General features: G+C 39.4%; 1 protein-coding gene across 7 annotated transcripts in view; it reads left to right on the forward strand.

Annotated features, from left to right (window-relative positions):
* Positions 1–25,350, forward strand: part of ZC3H12B (zinc finger CCCH-type containing 12B) — a 101,675-nt gene that overhangs the window by 67,367 nt on the left and 8,958 nt on the right. For 6 of the 7 annotated variants that reach the window (XM_037135169.2, XM_053666517.1, XM_037135168.2 and 3 more), the window contains 2 exons: positions 13,514–14,279; positions 24,184–24,323. In XM_037135169.2, coding sequence (XP_036991064.2) covers positions 13,669–14,279; positions 24,184–24,323 — 751 coding nt within the window. In that variant the 5' untranslated portion in view covers positions 13,514–13,668. Of the gene's footprint in view, positions 1–2,929; positions 3,012–13,513; positions 14,280–24,183; positions 24,324–25,350 lie in introns of those variants that run through there. The other variant, XM_037135171.2, reaches the window with a different exon arrangement.

The raw sequence follows: 25,350 nt of genomic DNA on the forward strand, positions 1-25,350 counted from the left end.
TGTTGGCTTCTAAGTTGCTGGTTCTCATGGCTACTGTGATTGTAAGGCTGTTGGCATTCAGGGCCACTGTGGCAATGGGAGGGGAGATGGGAAAGGGGGGAATTGAAATGTACAGCATTTTCTGTTCAAACCATGGTTCAGCCAGTAAAACTTGTTGGTTTTCTGTGTGTGTTTTGGTTTTGGTTTTGGTTTTAGAATTCAACACCCCTTCGATAATTGCAAGTCTTTGCTTAAATTCCAGAATTCTGGGAAAGTTGATTTTAACAATTTTTGTTACTGTTCACATTACTTTTATGAACAAGCAGATTTTTAGAGGTCTTTACAATTTGTGTTGATATAACTCATAGCTAGCATTGATTTAGATTCATGTAAATGTCAAAGGATTTCATGGCATAAAGGTGACTACATAAACTTTGAGACATTTAGAGAACTACTGCTATACACAGTTTTGATTATTTTTAAATTCTACTGTGAAAAAAGTACTCCCCCCCAAAAAAGCTAGTGTTAATGTTGACTAAAACACAAAGTCAGTTATAGTCAGGTTTTTATAAAAATTGTGTCAGATAATAAGTGACTCACAAAAAATCGTTTGAGTCCGACTTACCATTTAAGTGAAGTCAGGGCTATCTATACTAACAGATATAAAGTCAAATGATTTTTATTATTTTGATCACCTAAAATTGACTGCAGGCTTCTATGACTATGTCAGAACTTACAATAGTACAGAGGATACACTTAATAAAATATTTATTAAAAACCAACCACATACATAGCTGTATGCCAAATGTTGGGATTGGGTAAAGCAGAGATACCAACATGAATGTGGCTGCTTCTTGCCTTTAGTGGAGGAAGACAGAGCATACTTGTAACAAATGAGGGAGGAAATGAAGTGAGAGAAGTACAGGAAAGGGAATCCGGAGCGTGGGGAGCGTTACTCACTATTCTTGACCACACCATGGCCTTTCACATGTCCTTGCCCTTTTATATGCTAATCCATCTGGTCAGCATGCCTTCTACAGTGTCCTTACCTTTTCCCTACCCTCAAAGCCAGCTCAAATTTTATTTTCCTCACCTCAGATAACAGAATTACTTATTCCCTCCTTGATGTTCCCTTAGCACTTATGAACAACTTTATGAGAGTGTAGTATATTGTTCTGTAGCTATTTTTTTACATGTTTACTTCACCTAACAGAATGTGAGCTCCTTATAGGGACTTACCATATTTGTTTTTGAACCCTTGGTACCTGGAGCAGTGCTGGGCATGTAGTATGCAGAGAAGGAATGAGAAATTAGAACTTATCCAAAATGGCACAATGATTTTATAATGTCGAACGGTGGCTTTTCGATATCCTCCTAGTGGCAAAGTCTTGATAAGTGATTAATGCAGGCCTAAGAGAAATACTACTTTGACATGTTTCAACAGTACAGTTGGTGGTGAAGCAACCTACCAAGTCTGGGGTATGAAAATAGGTTAGATGGGCAACTGGTAGAGAACTTTACAGCTTTATCTACAGTTTCCACATGTTTTATATTTAAGGTTTACAAACCCCTATGAAATAGGTGCCATCATTGTTCTCAATTTACAGGTGAAAAAACTATGGCACAGAGAGGTATTATAATTTGCCCCAAATCCCATAATTAGTCACACTAGAGTTGGTGCTAACATTTAACTATTGATTCTCATTCTACTGCATTAGTAGCTGCTTGTTATTAAGCAGTTCATACCTCTCTCTGCGGTAACCAATAACAATATGTAACATTTATATGGATTTACAGTTGATAACATACTTTCATCATATGGCTTCTTGTCCCTCATACCAGTTGTCTTAGCAGACAGGTCAGAATATCTTTATTTTCCAGATAAGAAAGCAGACTCATAGGTGAGGTGTGGGTGTGAAGTCACACAGCTTTTGTAAGTGGTAGAAGGAAGATTTGAGCCTCACATCTCCTGACTCCAGCTCCAAATGCAGAAACCTTTTCCCTATCATTTGGCTTTCTTATTCTTGTTTGGAATCTTTAAGGATCCCCAGCACGCTAGGCTCATGGGGCAGCCAGGAGAGCGCCTCTGGCACAAAATGGTCGACACATTCAGTGTAACACATATTGCATTATTAAACATTCCTTATTTCGAAAGTCTCTGAAATATTTTTATAACTGTTTCTTATGAACTTCACTGGCCACAGAAGTGCAGTGCTGCTGAGATAAAACAGGGCTGTTGAAACAACACATCGCTGTTTGAAGTGAAAACAATGTATTGGTTTAAATAAGGAGAGTTAAGGCTTGGGAGAGTCTAATAACATCTGTTCCACTCCCCCTTTCCCTTCTACTTCCATTTGCCTTTCAATACATTTCAGATTTTTTCTCGAAGATCTTTGGGGAGAACCAGATTCAAGATAATGACATCACGGCTGCAGTACGGCAGCCGCCCCTCAGAACTGTCCTGATCATTGAGTCCTTTCTCATTTTAGTCTATTCATTTGCATATGAAGGAAAAAACAGGATATACTCTATTCTACTCATTTTTCTAAGCATTTGAATTGGAGATAATAAATAAAACACCCAGCTCAGTGTTATTAACTGAAAGGGATGTTCAAGATATGTGTATTCCTGTTAAGGTCATAACGCAGGCAGTATTTTTTCAATTGGCTGGAAGTACAGAATAGCATAGCCACGTTTCCCTACAGCCTTTGATCAAAAGAGCCTTAGGGGTGGGAGTGTGTGGCAGGGAAAGAGAATAGAGAGGAAGGAGAGGTAAGGGGAGAAGTAACAGAGGAGAGGAGAGAGCAAAGAAGAGATAAGGAACTTCACAAATGAGTCATGGCAGTAGGCGTGTTCTCCGGAGAAGCTTCTTTAATAGCAGCTCCTCAGCCTTCACTCCTGACCAGAGATCACACATTCACTGCACAGTTACTCTAACAGTGACCATGTCCTGTAGTTTCTGATGCAGCTTTCCCACCTGAATTTCAACTGATTTTTCTCCAGACCTTCTTTATACAAGCAAGAAGGAACTAGTAAGTATGTAACCTACAGCTTTCTTGTACTTCTGGAAGGTTGAGCACTACAGATGCTTTATGTGTAGGAGATAAAGTCCAGCATAAATTAATGTTACATTTAACAATGTGGTTTTAATTAGTTTGGACAGCAGAGTGTGTTTAATGTAAGGCGTTTTAGATGGGCTATGAACATAAGTCCTGCCTAATGGGTTGGTGAAGGTAGCAGGAAAATGAGCCCTAGCTTAAAACCTAGGAATAATGGGTCTTGAAATCAAACTGTTGCGTGTCTATTGTGTTTGAAATCCTAGAATGACGAATGGATAATGAAAATCAATAAACTATTACTTTCCTATCAGCGTTTTGTCTAAAGTTTTGACATTTGATGTGGGGGCAGAGGACACGAATTGAGGCCATATAATCATGTGCAAAGTTTTGAAATGAAGTCTTAGATTTTAAATAAGGTCAGTTGTGTTTAGTTCTAGTGGTGGTGATTTTTGCTGTGACATACATCATACTGAGAATGCATTGAAGATGAAGAGCCTTAAAAGAAAGGAAGAAAAGCCACTTCTGTTTTAGAGAGTAGTGTAAAAACAGGCTAACAAGTGTGTTCTCACTGTTTGAGGGAAATCCCGTTTTTATAAACTAGAGAAAATATTCTATTTTTTATACTTATTTCCTTGCTAAGTGCTACCTATGTATAAACCATTTAAGAGTGCAGGAATAGCCCTGGCACAGAAGCCCTGCTGTGGCTCAGTGGACCGAGCATACTGGCCTGTGAACTGAAAGGTCTTGGGTTTGATTCTTGATCAGGGCACATGCCTGGGTTTCCGGTACCCAGTGGGGGGGGTGCTATAACAGGCAACCAATCGATGTATCTCTCTCACACTGATGTTTCTCACTTTCTGCCTCCCTTCTCTTCTCTCTAAAAGTAAATAAATAAAATCTTTTTAAAAATCAAAATTAAAAAAAAAGAAAAGTGCGTGAACGAGTGTGTGTGCTTGGAGGCTGAGGAAGTAGTGAAGGAAGTCTTTATCTCCTTTATGATATAATTGCTGTATGTAATTGATTTAATCTAAATGAAAATGGAAACACTTTTAAGATTTTGGATTTTGAATGATCTCTATTAGTGTTCATGTGAACCCTTTACATTTTCAGAATCAGTAAAGGTTTCCAACCCCTTAACCTCCCAAGCATTAAGAAAGCTTACACTTTATGTTTCTCCTTGGGATTTGTATAATTTCTTTAGCTGATGTGCTTGACACAAGCAATTAAAGGTGGGCTATATAAGTCATAACAACCCAAATGGGGGTTATGTAGGTAATGACGTGGCCCTGTTGATTGAAAGTGTGTATGTGAAAGCACTGAGGTAACGCTAATATGCAATGCAAATGGAAATGATTGTTCATATGTTTTATTATTCCTAAGGTTTCATAATAACTTATTTTTGTCATTTTTAAAGTAAGATATGATGGCTTAATACAATACAGATTTGGATGTCCTCTCTTTTAAAGCTAATTCTGTTTTTAAAATTATACAGTTCGAAGAGTGAGAAACCAAGAAAAGAGCTCAGTAGTCTTATGATGACTGAACTGTAGTCACTTCTCAATTACCTGGGCCCCACTAAAAATCCCACTTAGTAGATAATTTTTATGTGCATATTTTTTTTGAGGATGCCTACTGTGAAAAAAATTGCAAGAAGGGAAAGGGAAAGGCAGTTGTCTAACTAGGGATTCCTAACTCTTTCTCAGAACATGCCTTCACAGAGCACAACTTGAGAGTTAACAACTCCACAAATAATAAAGTGACTTAACCATATGTAGATAATTTAGAATTTACTATTCTGTTCTTGATGTAGCATCTGCTGGATAGCTCTGTCCTACGTGGCAATTGGGCTTTTTTGAACATTTCCAATGGCTCAGTCCACATGGCCAGATATTTCTGTCTCCATACAGAGTGTTTTGGGCATATCTGGGTTTTAAAAAATGAAGTAAAGTTTGTAGTAGCACCTGAATACTTGACCTTGGAAAATTCTTCTGTGAAAATGCAAAATGAGCGAGTTGTATTTCATAAAAGCATGGTGGGGGAGAGGTGGAGGAGGAAAGTACACGGAGCGCACTGGAAGACTTTGTTTCTTCTGTTTTTCCTTTTTTCTTTAAAGGTTGTATTTATTTTATCTTCAGACAGAGGGGAAGGGAGGGAGAAAGAGAGAGAAAAACATCAGTGTGTGGTTGCTTCTCATGCGCCCTCTGCTGGGGACCTGCCCTGCAACCCAAGTGCGTGCCCTGACTGGGAATCCAACAGACGACTCTTTGCTTTGCAGGATGGTGTTCTGTCCACTGAGCCACACCAACCTGGCCTTTTTGTTTTTATTTCGTGGAAGTTTCTTGAGGTCACTATTACCAGCTTTTGCCTACATGGGTTTCACTGCTTTTTTATATTCAAATACAAGTCTGCAATCATTTGCTTAATCATATTCTTAAGCAAATTATAGGCAAGTACTGCACTTATAACACGTGGCTTTCTGGTGACAGAGCTCTTAGCTTCTTAAATTACATCCCAGTCCTATAATTTCATCTGACTAATGTGATTTTCCATAGTATGCCAGTATTTTGTGCATTCATTTGTGATTTTTTTAATCAATAACAATGAAAGATAAAAACTCTTTTCAACACGTGTCATAAGTACGTGCTAGAACATTATCTTTGAAAGTTTTCTTCCCACTCACTTCCTTTTTGGGCAAAATTAACTATTTTCTCTTAGCCATCCTCAATGCTTTTACTTATTATTGCTCTCACCAGTAATATTAGACATGAGGTATTGACTGAGGCACAATACCATATTAATCTTCATACATCTATAATTTAAAAAACTCTTCCCTGCCCAGAAAATTGTTACTGTTTCCTTTAAGGCTCAACTCCAAAACTTTTTAAAATGAAAGTATAGTTGACATATAATATTATATTAATTTCAAGTGTACAAAATAGTGATTAGACATTTATATACCTTAGTGCGCAATGATCACATTAAGTGTGGTAACCATCTGTCACCCTACAGAGTTATCACAGTATTATTGACTATATTCCTTTTTACCTTCTTTTGTAATTTATTTTTTTATTGATTATGGTGTTACAGTTGTTCCATTTCCCCCCTTCATTCCCCTCCACCTACACCCCCATCCCCACCATTACCCCCCTTTAGTTTATGACCATGTGTCTCAAGTTCTTTAGATTCTATATTTCCCATACTATTCTTGCCCCCCATCTATTTTCTATCTACCATTTATGCTACTTATTTTCTGTACCTTCTCCCCCCTTCTCCTCCTCCCACTCCCCTGTTGCTAACCCTCCTTGAGATCTTCATTTCTATGTTTCCACTCCTGATCTAGCTGTCCTTTTAGTTTGCTTTTGTTTTAGGTGTGGTTGTTAATAACTGTGAGTTTGTTGTCCTTTCACTGTTCATGTTTTTTTTTAACTTCTTTTTCTTAGGTAAGTCCCTTTAACATTTCCTATAATAAGGGCTTGGTGATGATGAACTCCTTGAATTTGATCTTATCTGAGAAGCACTTTATCTGTCCTTCCATTCTAAATGAAAGTTTTGCTGGATAGAGCAATCTTGGTTGTAGGTCTTTGGATTTCATGACTTGGAATACCTCTTTCCAGCCCCTTCTTGCCTGTAAGGTCTCTTTTGAGAAATCCACTGACAGTCTGATGGGGACTCCTTTGTAGGTGACTGTCCCCTTATCTCTTGCTGCTTCTAGGATTTTCTCCTTCATTTGAATCTTGGCTAATATAATTATGATGTGCCTTGGTGTGTTCCTGCTTGGGTCCAACTTCTTTGGCACTCTCTGAGCTTCCTGGATTTCCTGGAAGTCTATTTCCTTTGCCAGATTGGGGAAATTCTCCTTTATTATTTGTTCAAATAAGTTTTCCACTGGTGGCTGTTCCTTTCCCCCTTCTGGTACCCCTATCATTCGGATGTTGGAGCGTTTAAAGATGTCCTGGAGGTTCCTAAGACTCTCCTCATTTTTTTGAATTCTTGCTTCTTCACTCTTTTCTGTTTGGCCATTATTTGCTTTCTTCCGGTCCACTCCATTGATTTGAGTCCCAGTTTCCTTTTCATTGCTATTGGTGTCCTGTGCAATTCCATTCATTTCAAGTAGTTTCGCCTTCATATGATCCTCTAATTTGTGGCTATAATCAACCAGTTCTGTGAGGATCCTGATCACCAGTGTTTTAAACTGTGCGTCTGAGAGTTTTGCTATTTCTTCATTGCTTAGATTTATAGGCTCTGGGGCTTTGAGATCTTCTTGAGCCATTTTTGGTCTGTTTGCGCCCGTTAAGTATGAGGAGCGGAGCCTTGGACTCCCAGGTCGCTGGGTTGTGACGCTGTATGTGGAGGCGGGGTCAGAGCAGGGAAATGGCGGCCCCCTCTGCGGTTTTTTTTTTTTTTTTTTGCAGCTGGGTAAAGAGTGGAGCCTTAGGTTGTTCACCGGGGCAGGGCCACTTAGGTCGCTGGATTATGACGCTGGATTATGACACTGGATTATGACGCTGTATGTGGAGGCGGGGTTAGAGCGGGGAAATGGCGGCACCCTCTGCCTCCGCTTGCCGCTGGGGCTGTTGGCTCTGATCCAATTGCCCACTCCTTTGCTTGTCTATCCACACGCGAATGCGCGACCACAGTCAACCCGCAGCCCTGCTTCCTCACTGTTTCCCCGCGATTGCTTGCTGAGTTGCCCACCAGGTCCAACCCTGCGCCTGGATTCCACGCTCCTGAGTCCGTCTGACCGAGTTTTCCTGTGCAACCTCGCTCTGCCAGCTGCTGGTTTCGCCCCTCTTACCGGTTAGGCTGAAGAATTTGTTGTTATCAGACTTCCGAAAAGTTCAATTTTCTGTGTTCTGGCTGTGTTTTCTGTTGCTAATATTTAGCTGTCTCTAAACTTGGTTGTGTGAGGAAGCACGGCGTCTCCACCTATATCCCTTTTTACCTTTTTTATCCATCCACCCATCTCCCTCTCCTCTGGCAATCATCAGTTTGTTCTCAGTTTCTTTCTTTTTTTTAAGGTTTTATTTATTTATTTTTAGAGGAAGGCAAGGGAGGGAGAAAGAGAGGGAGAGAAACATCAGTGTGTAATTGCCTCTTGCAGGCCCCCAGCTGGGGACCTGGCCGGCAACCCAGGCACGTGCTCTGAGGAGAACTGAACTGGCAAATTTCCATTTTGCAGACCAGAACTCAATCCACTGAGCCACACTGGCCAGGGCTTGTTCTTAGTTTCCATGACAATGTTTTTGTTTTGTTTGTTATTTGTTTTGTGGGGTTTTTTAGATTTTACGTACAAGTGAAATGCGCTTTTTGTCTTTCTCTGTCCCTTAATCACTTGTCACAGTTTTTAATTGTGGTTATATAATTGTTTTAATATTGTCTATCTTCACTCTCTACCACCATCACTAAAAGCACCTTGAAATTAGGGACCATGTCTGTTTTTATGTCCTCAGCCCCTGATATGTTTCTTGGTACTTAATTAATAAGTCAAAAAATGACTTTTTTTTTTTTTTTTACAGCCGAGTAGTATTCTATTATGTCGGTGGACCACAGGTTTTTGATCCACTCATTTACTGAAGGGCACTTGGGATGTTTCCAAATCTTGCTTATTGTAACTCACACTGCTATGAATATAGGGGTGCATATATTCTTTTGAATTACTGTCTCAGGTTTCTTCAGATATAATCCCAGCAGTGGAATTGCCAGGTCAGAAGGCAGCTCCATTTTTAGTTTTCTGAGGAAATTCCGTACTGTTTTCCACAGTGGCTGTACCAGTCTGCATTCCCACCAACAGTGCATTAAGGTTCCCTTTCCTCCACAACCTCACCAGCACTTGTTGTTTGTTGATTTATTGATTATGACCATTCTGACAGGTGTGAGGTGATATTTCATTGGGGTTGTAATTTTCATTACCATGACAGCATGGGTGGACCTGGACAGCATTATGTTAAGTGAAATAAGCCAGTGAAAAAAAGACAAGTGCCATATGATTTCACACATATGTCGAATCTAATGAGTAAAATGAAATAACAAGCAAAATAGAGACAGACTCATAAAGAGCAGGCTGACAGCTGTTGAGGGGTGCTGAGTGGGGGGTGAGGAATTGAGCAAAAAACAAAAAAAGAGAAAAAACTCTTGGACATGGGCTACATGTGGTGACTGCCAGGGAAGGAGGGCTGGGGAGGTGGAGGAGGGTATGGGGGGATAAATGGAGATGGACAGAGACTTGATTTAGGGTGGCAAACACACAGTACAGTGTACAGATGATGTGTTGTGGAATTGTGCACCTGAAACCTGTATAATTTTGTTAACCAGTGTCATCCCAGTAAATTCAGTACAAAGTGGAGAAATGACTTCAAGTATTATATCATTCTTGAATTCCTTCCTAATCCCTACAATCACCACTCCCATCTACAACCTCACTGACAGAACTGAACATTTCCTCTTCTGTATATCAATGGAAATTTTCAAGTAACTTGAAGGACCAGCCAGGCATTAGGTTTGCCTATGGTTCTGACATAATAATTAATAATTCTCCTTTCATTCTCAGAAGTGTCCCATATTGGACTGTAATTGAAACAGTCACCCTATATAGAATTGCGTTTCAGCACTGTATAGGGCCCCATCTAGTCATTTTGTTCTTTTAGTTTGTGAGTTGTTTGAAGACAAGGATCAGTTCTGGTTTCTTTTTCTAGATCCAGGGCCTATCACAGTGTCTGGCACTCATTGGCTGTTCTTTTGAGGAAAAAAAAGACATTCCTGCTATTGTTGCCTCAAGAGGTTTGTGTTGCTAAATGATACAAAACAATCACAAAAAGTACATGATACTGCACACCTACATAGGTTCTAAGACAGATGAAAAACAATGTTTACAAATTGTATTGCTTAAGGCTTTGAATGGTAAATCCATATTTATGTCTGCTAAGTCATTTATTTCTCTTCTACTTTTGGTTATTGAATAAGAAAATTTCACAATAACACTAGTCATTTCAGTGAGGATTTTCTTTGTCGTGGGGTTTTCCCTGAGTGTAAATTTGCTATTGTATGTCTGTCTCTGTGAACATGGTAAAGGTGCTCACCCCAGTATCAATTTGGAGAGAAACATTCTGTGCTCCACTAAGAGCAGCCAAACATGTCTTTTACATTTGCCAAGAAAATATATATGCAGTCTTATAAACAGTTGTTTTTAAGCGTCTTTTTGAATTTTGAATAAACATGGGTACAGGAATCTCAATGCCCTAGACATTATTTAGAAGAGAATAAAATGTAAGTCAGATACTAAATGTGGAACTTACAGAGGGAACAGCCTTTACAGTTTGAATAACAAAGTTGAATGGAGAAGTAAAAGTGACATCGGTATCTATGTGATAGCTAATTAATTAAGGGAAATATTGAAGTTATAAGTGGTAGTATAATCACTGGAGGAGTTATTATATGCTCTCTGAATGTCAGTTCTGTCAATTCTGTGAGCATATAATGTTTCCAAATATGACTCTTTTAAATAAGCATGCAGTTGTGCATATTCTTCTTAGATAGAGCTATTGGTAGCTTTTCTCCTTGTTTGTAAAAGTAGGATTGAAGTGTAACTCGAAAACTCTAGTACACTGATTACATAGATAGTCTGGTTTTAGATTAGTGAGCACAGCTACTATCTGAAGAGCTTGTCAGTATTCACATGTCGACATCCTTCCCTCATGATCAGTCTCTTCTTTCTTTTTTTTTGAAAAGATTTTTTAAAATTTATGTTAGACAAAGGGTAAGGGAGGGAGAAAGAGAGGGAGAGAAACATCAGTGTGTGGTTGACTCTTGAGCGCCCCCTACTGGGGATCTGGCTAACAATTCAGGCATGTGCCAGGGCACATCCACTGAGCTCAAACGTTCCAACATCTGAATTATAGGGGTACCAAAAGGGGAAGAGGAACAGCCACGAGTGGAAAACTTATTTGAACAAATAATAAAGGAGAATTTCCCCAATCTGGCAAAGGAAATAGACTTCCAGGAAATCCAGGAAGCTCAGAGAGTCCCAAAGAAGTTGAACCCAAGAAGGAACACATCAAGGCACATCATAATTACATTAGCCAAGATTAAAATGAAGGAGAGAATTCTAGAAGCAGCAAGAGATAAGGGGACAGTCAAATCCACTCAAATCCACTGAGCCACACCAGCCAGGGCTCTTCTTCTTTTTTTAATTTTTTTGTAGTTTATTTTTATTTTTATTATTTTTTAAAATATATTTTATTGATTATGCTATTACAGTTCTATTCCCCCCTTCATTTCCCTCCACCCTGCACACCCCCCCACCATTCCCCTCCTTTAGTGTATGACAACGTGTCTCAAGTTCTTTAGATTCTATATTTCCCCTACTATTCTTACCCTCCCCATATCTATTTTCTACCTACCATCTATGCTACTTATTTTCTGTACCTTCTCTCCCCTTCTCCTCCTCCCACTCCCCTGTTGCTAACCCTCCATGTGATCTTCATTTCTATGGTTCTGTTCCTGATCTAGCTATCCTCTTAGTTTGCTTTTGTTTTAGGTGTGGTTGTTAATAACTGTGAGTTTGCTGCCCTTTCACTGTTCATACTTTTTATCTTCTTTTTCTTAGGTAAGTCCCTTTAACATTTCATAGAATAAGGGCTTGGTGATGATGAACTCCTTGAATTTGATCTTATCTGAGAAGCACTTTATCTTTCCTTCTATTCTAAATGAAAGCTTTGCTGGATAGATCCTATTCTATCTTGGTTGTAGGTCTTTGGATTTCATGACTTGGAATACTTCTTTCCAGCCCCTTCTTGCCTGTAAGGTCTCTGTTGAGAAATCCGCTGACAGTCTGATGGGAACTCCTTTGTAGGTGACTGTCCCCTTATCTCTTGCTGCTTCTAGAATTCTCTCCTTCATTTTAATCTTGGCTAATGTAATTATGATGTACCTTGGTGTGTTCCTGCTTGGGTCCAACTTCTTTGGGACTCTCTGAGCTTCCTGGATTTCCTGGAAGTCTATTTCCTTTGTCAGATTGGGGAAATTCTCCTTTATTATTTGTTGAAATAAGTTTTCCACTGGTGGCTGTCCCTCTTCCCCTTCTGGTACCCCTATAATTTGGATGTTGGAACTTTTAAAGATGTCCTGAGGCTTCCTAAGCCTCTCCTCATTTTTTTTGAATTCTTGTTTCTTCATATTTTCCTGTTTGGTCCTTTTTTTCCTTTTTCTGGTCCACTCCTGTGATTTGAGTCCCAGTTTCCTTTCCATCACTATTGGTTTCCTGTGCATTTCCATTCATTTCAATTAGTTTAGCCTTCATATGTTCCTCTAATTTGTGACTAAAATCAACCAGTTCTGTGAGGATCCTGGTCACCAATGTTTTGAATCGTGCATCTGAAAGTTTGGCTATTTCTTCCTCACTTAGATTTATCCGCTCTGGGGCTCTGAGTTGTTCTTGAGTCGTGTTTTGATCTGTTCATGCCTGTTACGTGTGAGGAGCGAAGCCTTAGGTGTTCCAGGGCTCTTCTTTTTTAAACCAAGCCTCTACTGGTGTCTCTTGCACCCTTTACATATCAAGAACTTACTATGTTCTGTTCACTTAACTAAGCACTTTTCTTACTCATTGTATGTAATCATTACGCTGTGAGGTAACTATCAATATCCTCATTTTACATAGGAGGGAGTGAGGCCCAAATTGAAGGAAACATTTTGGTGAAATTAGAACTAAACTGGCCAGGACAAATGAAGTTAGGTCAGAAAAGTTTAGAAATAAAATTTCCCCTGATTCTTTTCTGTAGCTTTGATTTTATAAATGTCCTGGTTTCTCATGCAAGTTGAGTTAATTTTAAATTTTATTTTTTCTCCAATGTAATAAAATTAGCAACTACAATAAATATAAGCAGCTGCAGACACAATTCATGAGTGTGTACAAACCTCTTTCTCTATCTGGAGCACACCTCTCTATTTGTTACCCTTCTGGCTTGCTGCAGTCACTTCAAAGCAAATTTAATGGTTTTAAACTTCCCGAGCAGATGAGTTCCCTGATATTTTGCAGAAAGTAGTGCTGGAGAGGCTGTAGTCTTCAGGAGTAGAGCTCAGCTCTAGCAGGAAGGATCTGGTGTGGGATCTGGATGACTTACATGGCATAAAGGAAGAGAGAGAGTCCTTTCAAGGACATTTATATTTTTGGACCCTGTTGAAATGCCATGTTTCTCTTTCTCAAAGTTGTGCTAAGCAGTCAACTTTAGCTGTGATTTGTGTGTGTGTGTGTGGGGGGGGATTATAGCATTGTTGTCACCACTAAAAGACTTGTATCTAGAATTATTAGAGAATTTAAAACTTTCTATGTTTTTTTCTGTATTTTTAATGTAAGATGAGGTCAACCATTTTAAGCAAAAAAAATGTCAAACAAATAGTTTCTTAGGAAGAAACTGCTATATTCTAAAATGCTTTCCCAGAATTTTGCTAAATATGACTGTGGTATGTGTGTTCATTTGTAGGGACTAGTAACATCTGACTATACCAAATCAAACAGATAAAGTCTTGCACCATCACTCTCACCACATTTTACCACAAAGAAATGCCACCGTATGTGGATTCCAAGCAGACTTAAAAAGACAAAAGCAGTAACCAGATCTCAGACCCACTGAACGGGATGACGGCCACAGCTACAGTGGAGACAACAAAAATGAAGAAGAGTGCTTCCAAGGAAGAAAAGCAGCAGCCTAAGCAAGACAGCACGGAGCAGGGCAATGCTGATTCTGAAGACTGGATGAGTTCCGAGAGTGACCCTGAACAGATGAGCCTTAAGAGCGGCAACAACAATGACAGTAGCTGCAAACCTGGGGCTGTTCAGTTGAAGAAAAAGGAGATTCCTTCCAAGCCACACCGCCAGCTCTGTAGATCACCCTGCCTGGATCGTCCAAGCTTCTCCCAGAGCAGCATTCTGCAGGATGGGAAGCTTGACTTGGAAAAGGAATACCAAGCCAAGATGGACTTTGCTCTGAAGCTGGGCTATGCAGAGGAACAGATTCAGTCAGTGCTGAACAAGCTGGGCCCAGAATCACTTATTAATGATGTATTGGCAGAGCTTGTCAGACTTGGGACCAGAGGTGATTCAGAAGGGCAGGTCAACCTGAGTCTGTTCGTGCCCCGGGGTTCCAGCTCCAGAGAGATTGCAAGCCCTGAACTGTCTCTTGATGATGAAATAGACAGCAGTGACAATTTGAGGCCAGTTGTCATCGATGGAAGTAATGTGGCAATGAGGTAAGACTGGTATATTTTCTCTCTCTTTCTTTAAAACTGCCACAAGCTCATAGAAATTGTCTTCCTTTACCAAAAACTAGGGTATGTCCTTCGTCTAGGATATGCTGTCTAGCTTGTGCTCCTCTAGGTGCACAGAGGCTGAAGTGATGTTACCCTAGCCTTTTCTCTCTATTTGGAAATTGTTGCTGATTTATCTTCAGGGGTTCTGAAAGCAGCTTAGATATCAGTGATAACTTCAGAGAAGTCATAACCATTCAGCCTTTGTTTTTCTTGAAGTTCTCCCTCCCACCTATACTTGGCTAGACCAATCATCCTGAAAATGTTGCTTTTATTTATTTATTTTTAGAGAGGAGAAAGAAGGGAGAAAGAGAGGAAGGAAAACATCAATGTGTGGTTGCCCTTCACATACCCCTTACCTGGGACCTGGCCTGCAACCCAGGCATGTGTCCTGAATGGGAATCAAACTGCCGACCTTTTACTTCACAGCCCGGTGTTCAGACCACTGAGCCACACCAGCCAGGGCAAAATATTGCTTTCATAATGTCACTTTGGGGCATACTTGGGAACTCACAGTAACTCCCCATTGCCTTTGTACTAAATTTGGATCCCTTTGCCTGGCTTTGCGATCTGATCTTTTCTTCCTCCTATTTGATTGTATCTCTCAGACTAACTGCATTTACATCATTCTTTAACAGTCTCCATGTAAATTATGCTGATTTCTATGCCCACTACTTGGGTTCATGTCATTTTCCAACCTAGGAGTGACCTCCTTATCTTCATACTGTTCATAATGTACCACCTCTACAGACAACATTCTCACTTTTCTGATCTCAGTGATTGCCTCTGAGCTGCAGTACTTATGGTAGGCTGAATAATATCTCCCTAAAGATATCTACATCCTAATCCCTGGAATCTGTGAATATGTTATCTTGCACAGTAAAAGGGACTTTGCAGATATGATTAAGGATTTTCAAGTGAGGAAACTTATCCTGAATCACCAAGATGGGCTCAGTGTAACCACAGGGCTCCTTATAAGAAGAAGGGAGGCAGCAGGATCAGAATGAACAGTAGGAAATATTCAATATGGTGATGGAAAGCAGAGGTTAGGGTGATGTAAGAAAGGAGCCAGAAACCAAGAAATATGGGCAGCCTCCAGAAGCTGAAAAAGCATTAGAAGTCTGCAGAAACAACACAGCCTTGCAAACACTTTGATTTGAGACTTCTGATCTCCTGAAGTAGAATAAATTGGTCTGATTTTAAGTCATTAAATGTGTAGCTTTGCATTATATCAGTGATAGGAAAGTAATACAGAACCAAGAGTGCCTTCATACTTTATTCCATACTCTCATATAATTTTTATTTCATATCAGAGAGCCTTAGAAATCCCTTCTATTTATCAACTGAGTTGTCATCCAGCTTTGGCTTCAACATTCCCAGTGATCAGGAGCCAGCTTTCTGTTGAGTGCACTACTGCTTAATGGGCTCACTGGAATTCTTAGACCATACACAATCAGAACAAAGTAAAAAGCCTAGAATAGCAACTTTTTTCATTTGACAATCCCATTGTTTTTCTTAAAGATTTTATTTATTTTTAGAGAGGGGAAGGGAGGGAGAAAGAAGGGAGAGAAACATCCGTGTGTGGTTGCTTCTCATGTGCCCCCTATTGGGGACCTGGCCTGCATTCCAGACATGTGCCCTGACTGGGAATCGAACCCACAACCCTTTGGTTCACTGGCCAGCACTCAACCCGCTGAGCCACACCAGCCAGGGCTTGACTATCCCATTGTTTTTGAGAGTAGGGACCTTCTTTTGCATCCGTTGTTTTCCCCACAGCACATAGCGCAATGTTGAATGCACCCACAGAGATATGAGGGAGCAGGAATAAGGGCAAGTCGTATGAACCACATCATTGCTGTATTCAGCACTTGCTTAGCAGACTGCCTGCAGATATACTTTAATATATAGTTCTCTTTCATCCTCACAGCAACTTTACAGATGACAAAACTAGAGCTCAGCAAAGTTAAGTGACTTCTTTCACTTGACTTGCTATAGCTAGTAAGTAGCAAAGCAGGCATTTAAACTTAGGTCTCTGGCTTCAAATGAATGAAATTCAACTAACATTTTAAAGTTTATATTCTGTGCCAGGTTCTTTAGCATAGGTAATATAATCCTCACTAAAAGCCCTATATGAATGGACTAATTCAGTTCATTTTTGCAGGTGAAGAGACTAAGGTTCAGAGAGGTTGAGTAACTTCCTAATGTTCCACAAGTAACAAATAACAAAGCTTTCATCAAAACCTGAATCTGATGCCAATGCCCCTTCAGCCATCTCACACAACACTGTGTGGCTATTAGTGTTATTGAGAATACTTTGGCCCTGGCCAGTTGGTTCAGGTGGTCAGAACATCATCACCATACACCAAGGTCTGGGCTTGATCTCTGTTCAGGGCATATGCAGGAATCAACCAGTGAATGCATACATAAATGGAACAAGAAATCAGTGGCTCTTTCTCTCTCAAATCAATAAAATATAAAAAAATACTTGGCATTCTTCCTAGGAGAAGATAATACATTTACAGATTTCCTTTTTCAAATCTTTTAAATCATGACAGCATCGAAAACAGTATTAAATTAGCAAGACAACCAACTGTATGGGAAAACATATTTGCCAATGATACCTCAGACAAAGGTTTAATCTCCAAAATATACAAAGAACTTACACGACTCCACTCTAAGAAGACACCCAACCCAATTAAAAAAATGGGAAAAGGACTTGAACAAACACTTCTCCAAGGAGGACATACAGAACCTTCAGAGACACATGAAGAGATGCTCAATATCGTTAGCTATCAGAGAGATGCAAATTAAAACCACAATGAGATACCACTTTACACCAGTCAGGATGGCTATCATAAACAAAGCAACCAACAACAAATGTTGGAGAGGTTGTGGGGAAAAGGGGTCCTTAGTTCACTGTTGGTGGAATTGCAGACTGGTGCAACCATTATGGAAAACAGTATGGAATTTTCTCAGGAAAATAAAAATCGACCTGCCTTTTGACCCAGCAATTCCACTGCTGGGATTATATCCCAAGAATCCTAAAACATCAGTATCAAAGAACCTATGCACCACAATGTTCATAGCAGCACAATTTACAATAGCCAAGAGTTGGAAGCAACCTAGGTGCCCATCAGTAAATGAATGGATCCAAAAATTGTGGTACATATACACAATGGAATTCTAGGCTGCAGAGAGAAAGAAGGAGCTACTACCTTTTGCAACAACATGGATGGAACTGGAAAGCATTATGCTGAGTGAAATAGGCCAGGCACTGAAAGACAAATACCATATGATCTCACCTTTAACAGGAAGCTAAACAACAAAACAAACAAGCAAGCAGAAAAAAAACCCCAAAGATACTGAAAGAGAGAACAAGGGGATAGTGAACAGAGGGGAGAAGGAAGGGAAGTTAAGGGGAAAAAGGGGGAGGGATTTGGAGGAACAAATAGGAAGGACACAGGGACGAGAACTAAGGGGGGTGGAAATGGGAGGGAGGTGGGGAGCAAGGGGTGGGGGAGGCTGGGATGGGAAAAATAGACAAAAAACTGTACTTGAAAAATAACTAAATAAAATTAATTTTTAAAAAATAAAAATAAATAAATATCACAGCACATATTAAAAAAAATCATGACAGCATCAAGGCAAGGTGGGTAGAGCAGGCTAGACATTGTCCCTGTTTTAATGAAGGGAGACTAGAAGCATAGTGACAAGGAATTTAAATGAGCTGTGTATAAAATAGTAATGATGCAGTGAGCCAGTGGAAAGCAGAGGGAGATTTCTTTGTTCAAAGGGCCAAAGGTAACTCTGCTCTCCTCCTAATAGGCATAAACTGGAGTGATTCTTGAGAGGAAGTAGTGTGGGATCCGACACACTCAATCTCTTATCAGATCAGACAGCTCAGAACACCTAGACTGGATGTAGGGTTTTGTGCTTTAGAGGTAGGGATGAGAAGAACCCAGAACTTCTTTGAGGATTTTGAGATACTGATATACAATCTTCCTTGTCTCTGGAATTCTATTCAAGGACTGATAGTTAGGAAGTATGCTACGTATTTCTTTTGCTTTGAAAGGAATAATGGAGAATTAATTACCAAGGTAATTAGTTTTAACATATCTAGTCTACACCAGGAGCAAACTGTCATATTGATAGGAAGATTAACTGTTGTCTTTTGTAGGAGTTGCTTTACTAAATTAAAGACATCTTACACAATTTAAAGAAAGCAAAAAAAAAAACACCACTGAACCTTATTTTTAGGAGCATATTAAAAGAGTGTGTGGTGGATCACATCATTTTGCTTTAATTGCCAGCTTTGTTCCTGTTAACATCTCTTCCCTTATTTGACTAGGTAAGCCACTGATGAGTCCATTATTCTGCAGTCACATTTTACATGGTCAAAGTTCAGTGCCACAGTCAGCTTATGAATTTGTTAGTGCCATTACTCTAAATTCGGTTTGTTTTTCCCATTAGTTAGCTATAAATTTATCGTGATGGGCACTTTTCACACAAACTACGTAATAACTTCTGTTCATCCTCAGCATGTTGGGTGATGAGCCTGCATTGACCTTATAATTCTTTTTTTTTTTTACATTGAAAAGTAATTTTATTTATTTATTTTTTCTTTTCATTTCTTTATTTTTTAAATTTTATTGATTATGCCATTACATTTGTTCTGTTTCCCCCCTCCATTCCCCTTCACCCTGCATACCCCTCCCCCACTATTCCTCCCCTTTAGTTCATGAACACGTGTCTCCAGTTCTTTAGATTCCCATACTATTCTTACACTCCCCCCAATCTATTTTCTATCTACTGTCTATGCTCTTATTTTCTGTACCTTATCCCCCCTTCTCCTTCTCCCACTCCCCTGTTGCTAACCCTCCATGTGACCTTCATTTCTATGGTTCACTCCTGATCTAGCTGTCCTTTTAGTTTGCTTTTGTTTTAGGTGTGGTTGTTAATAACTGTGAGTTTGTTGTCCTTTCATTGTTCATCTTTTTTATCTTCTTTTTCTTAGATAAGTCCCTTTAACATTTCACATAATAAGGGCTTGGTGATGATGAACTCCTTGAATTTGATCTTATCTGAGAAGCACTTTATCTGTCCTTCCATTCTAAGTGAAAGCTTTGCTAGATAGAGCAGTCTTGGTTGTAGGTCTTTGGATTTCATGACTTGGAATACTTCTTTCCAGCCCCTTCTTGCCTGTAAGGTCTCTTTTGAGAAATCTGCTGACAGTCTGATGGGAACTCCTTTGTAGGTGACTGTCCCGTTATCTCTTTTTTTTTTTTAAATTTTAATTTTATTTAGTCATTTTTCAAGTACAGTTTTTTGTCTATTTTTCCCATCCCAGCCTCCCCCGCCCCTTGCTCCCCACCTCCCTCCCATTTCCATCCCCCCCTTAGTTCTCGTCCCTGTGACCTTCCTATTTGTTCCTCCAAATCCCTCCCCCTTTTTCCCCTTAACTTCCCTTCCTTCTCCCCTCTGGTCACTATCCCCTTGTTCTCTATTTCAGTGTCTTTGTTTTTTGGGTTTTTTTTTTCTGCTTGCTTGTTTGTCTTACTGCTTCTAGGATTCTCTCCTTCATTTTAATCTTGGCTAATATAATGATGATGTGCCTTGGTGTGTTCCTTCTTGGGTCCAACTTCTTTGGGACTCTTTGAGCTTCCTGGATTTCCTGGAAGTCTATTTCGTGTGCCAGAATGGGGAAGTTCTCCTTTATTATTTGTTCAAATAAAGTTTCCACTCGTAACTGTTCTTCTTCCCCTTCTGGTACCCCTATAATTTGGATGTTGGAGCGTTTAAAGATGTCCTGAAGGTTCCTAAGCCTCTCCTCATTTTTTTGAATTCTCGTTTCATATTTTTCTGTTTGGTCATTTTTTCCTTCCTTCTGGTCTGCTCCCTTGATTTGAGTCCCAGTTTCCTTTCCATTACTATTGGTTTCCTGTGCATTACCATTCATTTCAATTAGTTTAGCCTTCATATGTTCCTCTAATTTGTGACTCAAATCAACCAGTTCTGTGAGCATCCTGATCACCAGTGTTTTGAACTGTGCATCTGAAAGTTTGGCTATTTCTTCATTGCTTAGATTTATTGGCTCTGGGGCTCTGAGTTGTTCTTGAGTCATGTTTTGGTCTGTTTGCGCTCATTACATATGAGGAGAGGTGCCTTAGATGTTCACCAGGGCGGGGCCACCCAGGTTGCTGGTTTGTGACGCTGTATGTGGGGGTGGGGTCAGAGAGGGAGCAATGGTGGTCCTCTCTGCTCCCCTGGTCTGCCTCACCACTCACCCCTGCCTGCTTATCTGAGCGCAAATGTGTGAGCCCACCACCCTGCACAATCTGTCTCAATGCTGCCTCTTCACTGGTTTATCTGTGTGCAAATGCGTGACCGACTGCAAACAGCCAGCCACGCCTTTTCCCTGGGTCTGGGATCCGCGCCCTCGGCTGCCTGTGCACCACCCAGGTTGGGGGGATCTTTTTTGCCCAACCCGCTCTGCTGCTGGCTTCACCCCTCTCACCAGTTTAGCTGAGTGGTCCGTTGTTTTCGGACTCTGTATTCGATTTTCTGTGTGGTTTGGTTGCGTTTATTGTTGTTAAAACTTTATTGTTTTTAGATTTGGTTGTGCGAGGATGCAAAGTATTCCCACCTACGCCTCCATGTTGGCGGAAGTCTGACATTATAATTCTTTGTCATTGGCAGCATGTGTTTAATAGTTGCAGCAGCGACGTACCTGTGATTCACATACTAATGTATGCTAAGACACTAAAGGACATGTTCATTCTGTGACCTTTCTCCTTTGGGACAAAAAATCCATTGCAGGGAAATGAAGGCTTCCAAATGCAAATGCTGCCATATTGTTTGTTAAGTCTGGGAGAAGCCCAAATATTTGAACCCTAGTTTTCAAAGAGTTCAGAGTGAGAAGCCAGTGACCCATCTGCTAGGCAGAATTTGGTTTGAAACCTGGATTATGATATGTATCTAAGCCAGTTATTGGGACAGAGGGAGCTGTAGTGTCACCAAGATACTCTGTGACTTGTGGGTCCTATAGGATCTTCACTGCTTTTTAGATGGGCTTTATAGGTCCTAGGTTTTTAAAATTGCGACAAGCCTTTTTCTGAGTTTTCACTAAAATAAGTCATCCTGGCAAGCATGAGTTTATTTTTCACTTTTAAGATCTATTCCTTCCTTAAACATTTACTGAGCACTACACTTTGCATATTGAGTCCTTATGTAGGACTTCATTACCACCTCAATAAATGTTCAAAGTGAATTCTTTTTTTTCTTTGAAGATAATTTTTATAAAGACTGTATTTATTTATTTTTTTAGAGAGGAGGAGGGAAAGAGAAATAGGAAGAGAAGCATCAATGTGTGGTTGCCTCTTGTGCACCCTATATCGGGGACCTGGCCTGCAACCCAGGCATGTGTCCTGACTGGGAATGGAACCAGCGACCCTTTGGTTCGCAGGCTGGTGCTCAATCCACTGAGCTATGCCAGCCAGGGAAGAAAGTGAATTCTAATGCTTCTCAGGCACTTGATGTACTTCATGGAATGCTCCCATAGCATGGTTTTAATATGTTATCAATGGAATGCTATAGGTATTTTACATTTTCCTTAACATGATTATTCCTGGTATGCTAAAAAATTGATATCAGAATACAGATGTGTCAAAATACTGAGAAGTGCTTGTCTCTGGGTGGTTGTAAAACAGATTCTGCAGGGCTTTTTAAAAAATATTTTATGTATTTTCCACATCTTCTACCATAAGTATATATTACTTTTATAATGATGAAAGCTAATTTTAAAGTAGCTTGGTAGTATAATTTGGTAGTATAAAATATAAAGTTGATGCATCCAACAGCAAATGTTACTCTTACATTTATTCCTAGTTTTAGACTGTTTTTGAAACAACACACTTTATAGTACCATAGAGTCCAGTGACATGAAATCCCTTTCTCCAGATTTCTTCTCTAATAGAAATTCTGATGATTTCCATAGTTCAGGTTATTCTTATAATTACCAATATTATAGCTGTGGGAAAAAAAGCACAGCTGGACATCTTCCCCAAAAAGCCAGCTTCATGCTGGGTTAATCCCATATGAGCCCTTTAAGGACTGTGGACCTGTCCAATTTACCCAGGTTCACCTTTTCAGAAGCAGTCAGTGGTAGCTCTGTCTCTAAGGCTACCTTGTAGTCTGTTGGCAGTTAAATATATTTTCATTTCTTTTTTCTTAAGTGCTTCAACTTTTAGTAGAGTGGTATAATTGCTTTATGGTATGCACTGGAGACCTTTTAACATGCTGAACATGTTTGTAAATGTTAACAAGGGCATTTAATAAATTTTTGTCATGTACCTCAAGAGTGATAAGACTGTGGGAAGTCTTGCAATACATGTATTAATGGAGCCCCTGAGATTACATATGAACTTACCCAAAGGGAACAATATAAGTGGAGCTAATTTCTCTTGTAGTTGAGTGATTATCAGTGAGAAAGTGAGGAATATAAAGAGAGAGCCTCCTTCACATTGTCTTTCCTTCCAATCAGTCTTGTTTGACAGGTAATATCCAGTGATTGCAATGGAATTGCTACATGTAAGCCAATTTGTTTTACCATCCAAGCTGTTAAAATTTACCATGACTTAGTGTGATTTATGTAATATATCAGAGCACCAGATTTGATGCGAAGTGATCAGATTTTTAAAAAGATTTTATTAATTTATTTTTAGAGGGGAAGGGAAGGAGAGAAATATCAATGTATGGTTGCCTCTCGTGTGTCCCCTGCTGGGAACTGGCCTGTGACCCAGGCATGTGCCCTGACTGGGAATCAAACCCTGATCATCTGGTTCGCAGACCCATGCTCAATCCACTGAGCTACACCAGCCAGGGCAAGTGATCAGATTTTCACAGTCAGACTAGCACAGCATTTGTGAGCTTTTTGAATGATAACAATAAATATATCTTTTCCCAGTTCATCTGTTAATCTTCCTTATTCCAATTTCCAATGAAATGAATTCAGTTTTTACAGTGTTTATTCTACAAATAATTGTGATAGAATGTCTTCTCTTTGTACACCATGTCTAAATATAAAAGGAATACTTAATTTTTTGAAGGAATTTTGGAATTAAAGAAAGAAAATAAATCACTTATAGGAAGTGAGGAATAACACAGAATAACAATTTTTATTAATATTTTGATGTGTCTCTTTTCTAGTATATTATGGGTTTATACATAGACTGTTTTCCTACAAAATCGAGATAAATTATATGTACTAGTATGTACCCTTTCTTTTCTCTTTCAGCATTGTAAACATTTTTGACATCTTAAAATTTTCAATAATGTGATTTTAGTTGGTGTACTATATTTAATTAAATGTGATAACTATTTTCAGTCAGTTTTTATGTGTGTGTCTTCTTTGTTGTCATTATTCTTTTTTAAACTTAATATATGTACTTAAGACTCATCTGTAACTAATCCTCTGTATAAAGTTTATTTAAACCTCTGGTGACATCTCTTCTTTCTTATCTGTTGAAAATATCCGAGTCTCTGAAAAGAAAGTGATAGTAGAAACAGAAAGAACAAATGGAAGTAGTGTTAGGAAATAACCTATCACTATAAATTGGGAGTTGTGTTCAATCATCTGTGACCCTGAATGAAGGTATAATAATAACAGCAATGTTTGTAATGATTGAGTAAAAAAGAATTTCATTTGCTCTTTTAAAAAGTTATTTACATTTTTGGCATTATAAAGAAAGAAAATGTCTGTTACTGTCTTGCTACTAAGAAAAAGCCTGTTTAGAGTATTTCTTTGCTACCTCTTATCAGTCCTCTCCTCTCCCTCTCTGTCTTTTGAAAGCCATGGGAATAAAGAAGAGTTCTCCTGCAGAGGAATACAGCTTGCCGTGGACTGGTTTCTCGATAAAGGCCATAAAGATATTACCGTATTTGTGCCTGCATGGAGAAAGGAGCAATCTCGACCTGATACACCCATTACAGGTATGATTTTACATAAGACTTTTTTGTTTCTCACCCAGAAGCAGAGCTAGCAAGATAGTTTGGGGAGAGGTTGATGGTCCCAATTTAGATAATTATTTTTCTAAGTTTCTTAAGTATGCTTAAAGTGTGTTTTATTAAGTGTATTTTAAGCATATTTTTCCATTTAAAACCATCATTCTGTTGTGGCATACAACAGTTCAATAGAAACAACTTCAATTCAGCAAAGAGGAAAGCACATGGTTGCAAAAAGGGTGCTTTTCTGTTTTACCACAGACTTCAGACTAAAGGGGAATGAATCTGGTGATGAACATGACTGTTTTCAAAAACACTGAAGAAACTGTGGTAGAAAATGAATCTCATTCTGTACCAGAAAAGTGACTGTGGGTTTTGCAAATTAGGGAATAGAATAGAGAGAAAAGTTCCATGTTAGTCAGAGCCAATTTATGCACGAGACATAGGAGTCCCAGGAGGAGAAATTGAATATAATAACAATGAATGTATAATAACGTCTCTGACTAGATTATTTGTCTCTATACTAATGCAGTTTTAAAGTATAATTTTCAATATTTCTTTGTGGAAGAAGGGGCCTGTGAAGGCAAAAGTGCCTAAGGGTCTACAAAAATCATATGCAGCCCTAACAGCAGTAGGATCGCTGTATCCACTAACAGCAATATGTGAAGCTAGCTCTTTTTTTAAAGATTGTATTTATTTAGTTTTAGAGAGAGTGGAAGGGAGGGAGAAAAAGAGGGAAACATCAATGTGTGGGTACTTCTAGAGCGCCCCTGCGACCCAGACATGGGCCCTGACTGGGAATCGAACTGGTGACCCTTTGGTTCTCAGGCCAGCACGCAATCCACTGAGCCACACCAGCCAGGTTTGAAGCTAGTTGTTTTCAACATTTGAGAACATATAGACCCCAGTCCTCCGAGTATCAACCATTGCCCTGATGTGGCAAATGAGAAAGTCCAGTGCATGGCTGTTGGAGCTGTGTCATGGAGCAGCAGTCTGAGAGTGGATCCTGGCCCCA

This window comes from Artibeus jamaicensis, unplaced genomic scaffold (genome assembly GCF_021234435.1).
Source record: "Artibeus jamaicensis isolate MK-2021 breed Jamaican fruit bat unplaced genomic scaffold, CSHL_Jam_final contig_457, whole genome shotgun sequence".
NCBI classification, from domain to species: Eukaryota; Metazoa; Chordata; class Mammalia; order Chiroptera; family Phyllostomidae; genus Artibeus; species Artibeus jamaicensis.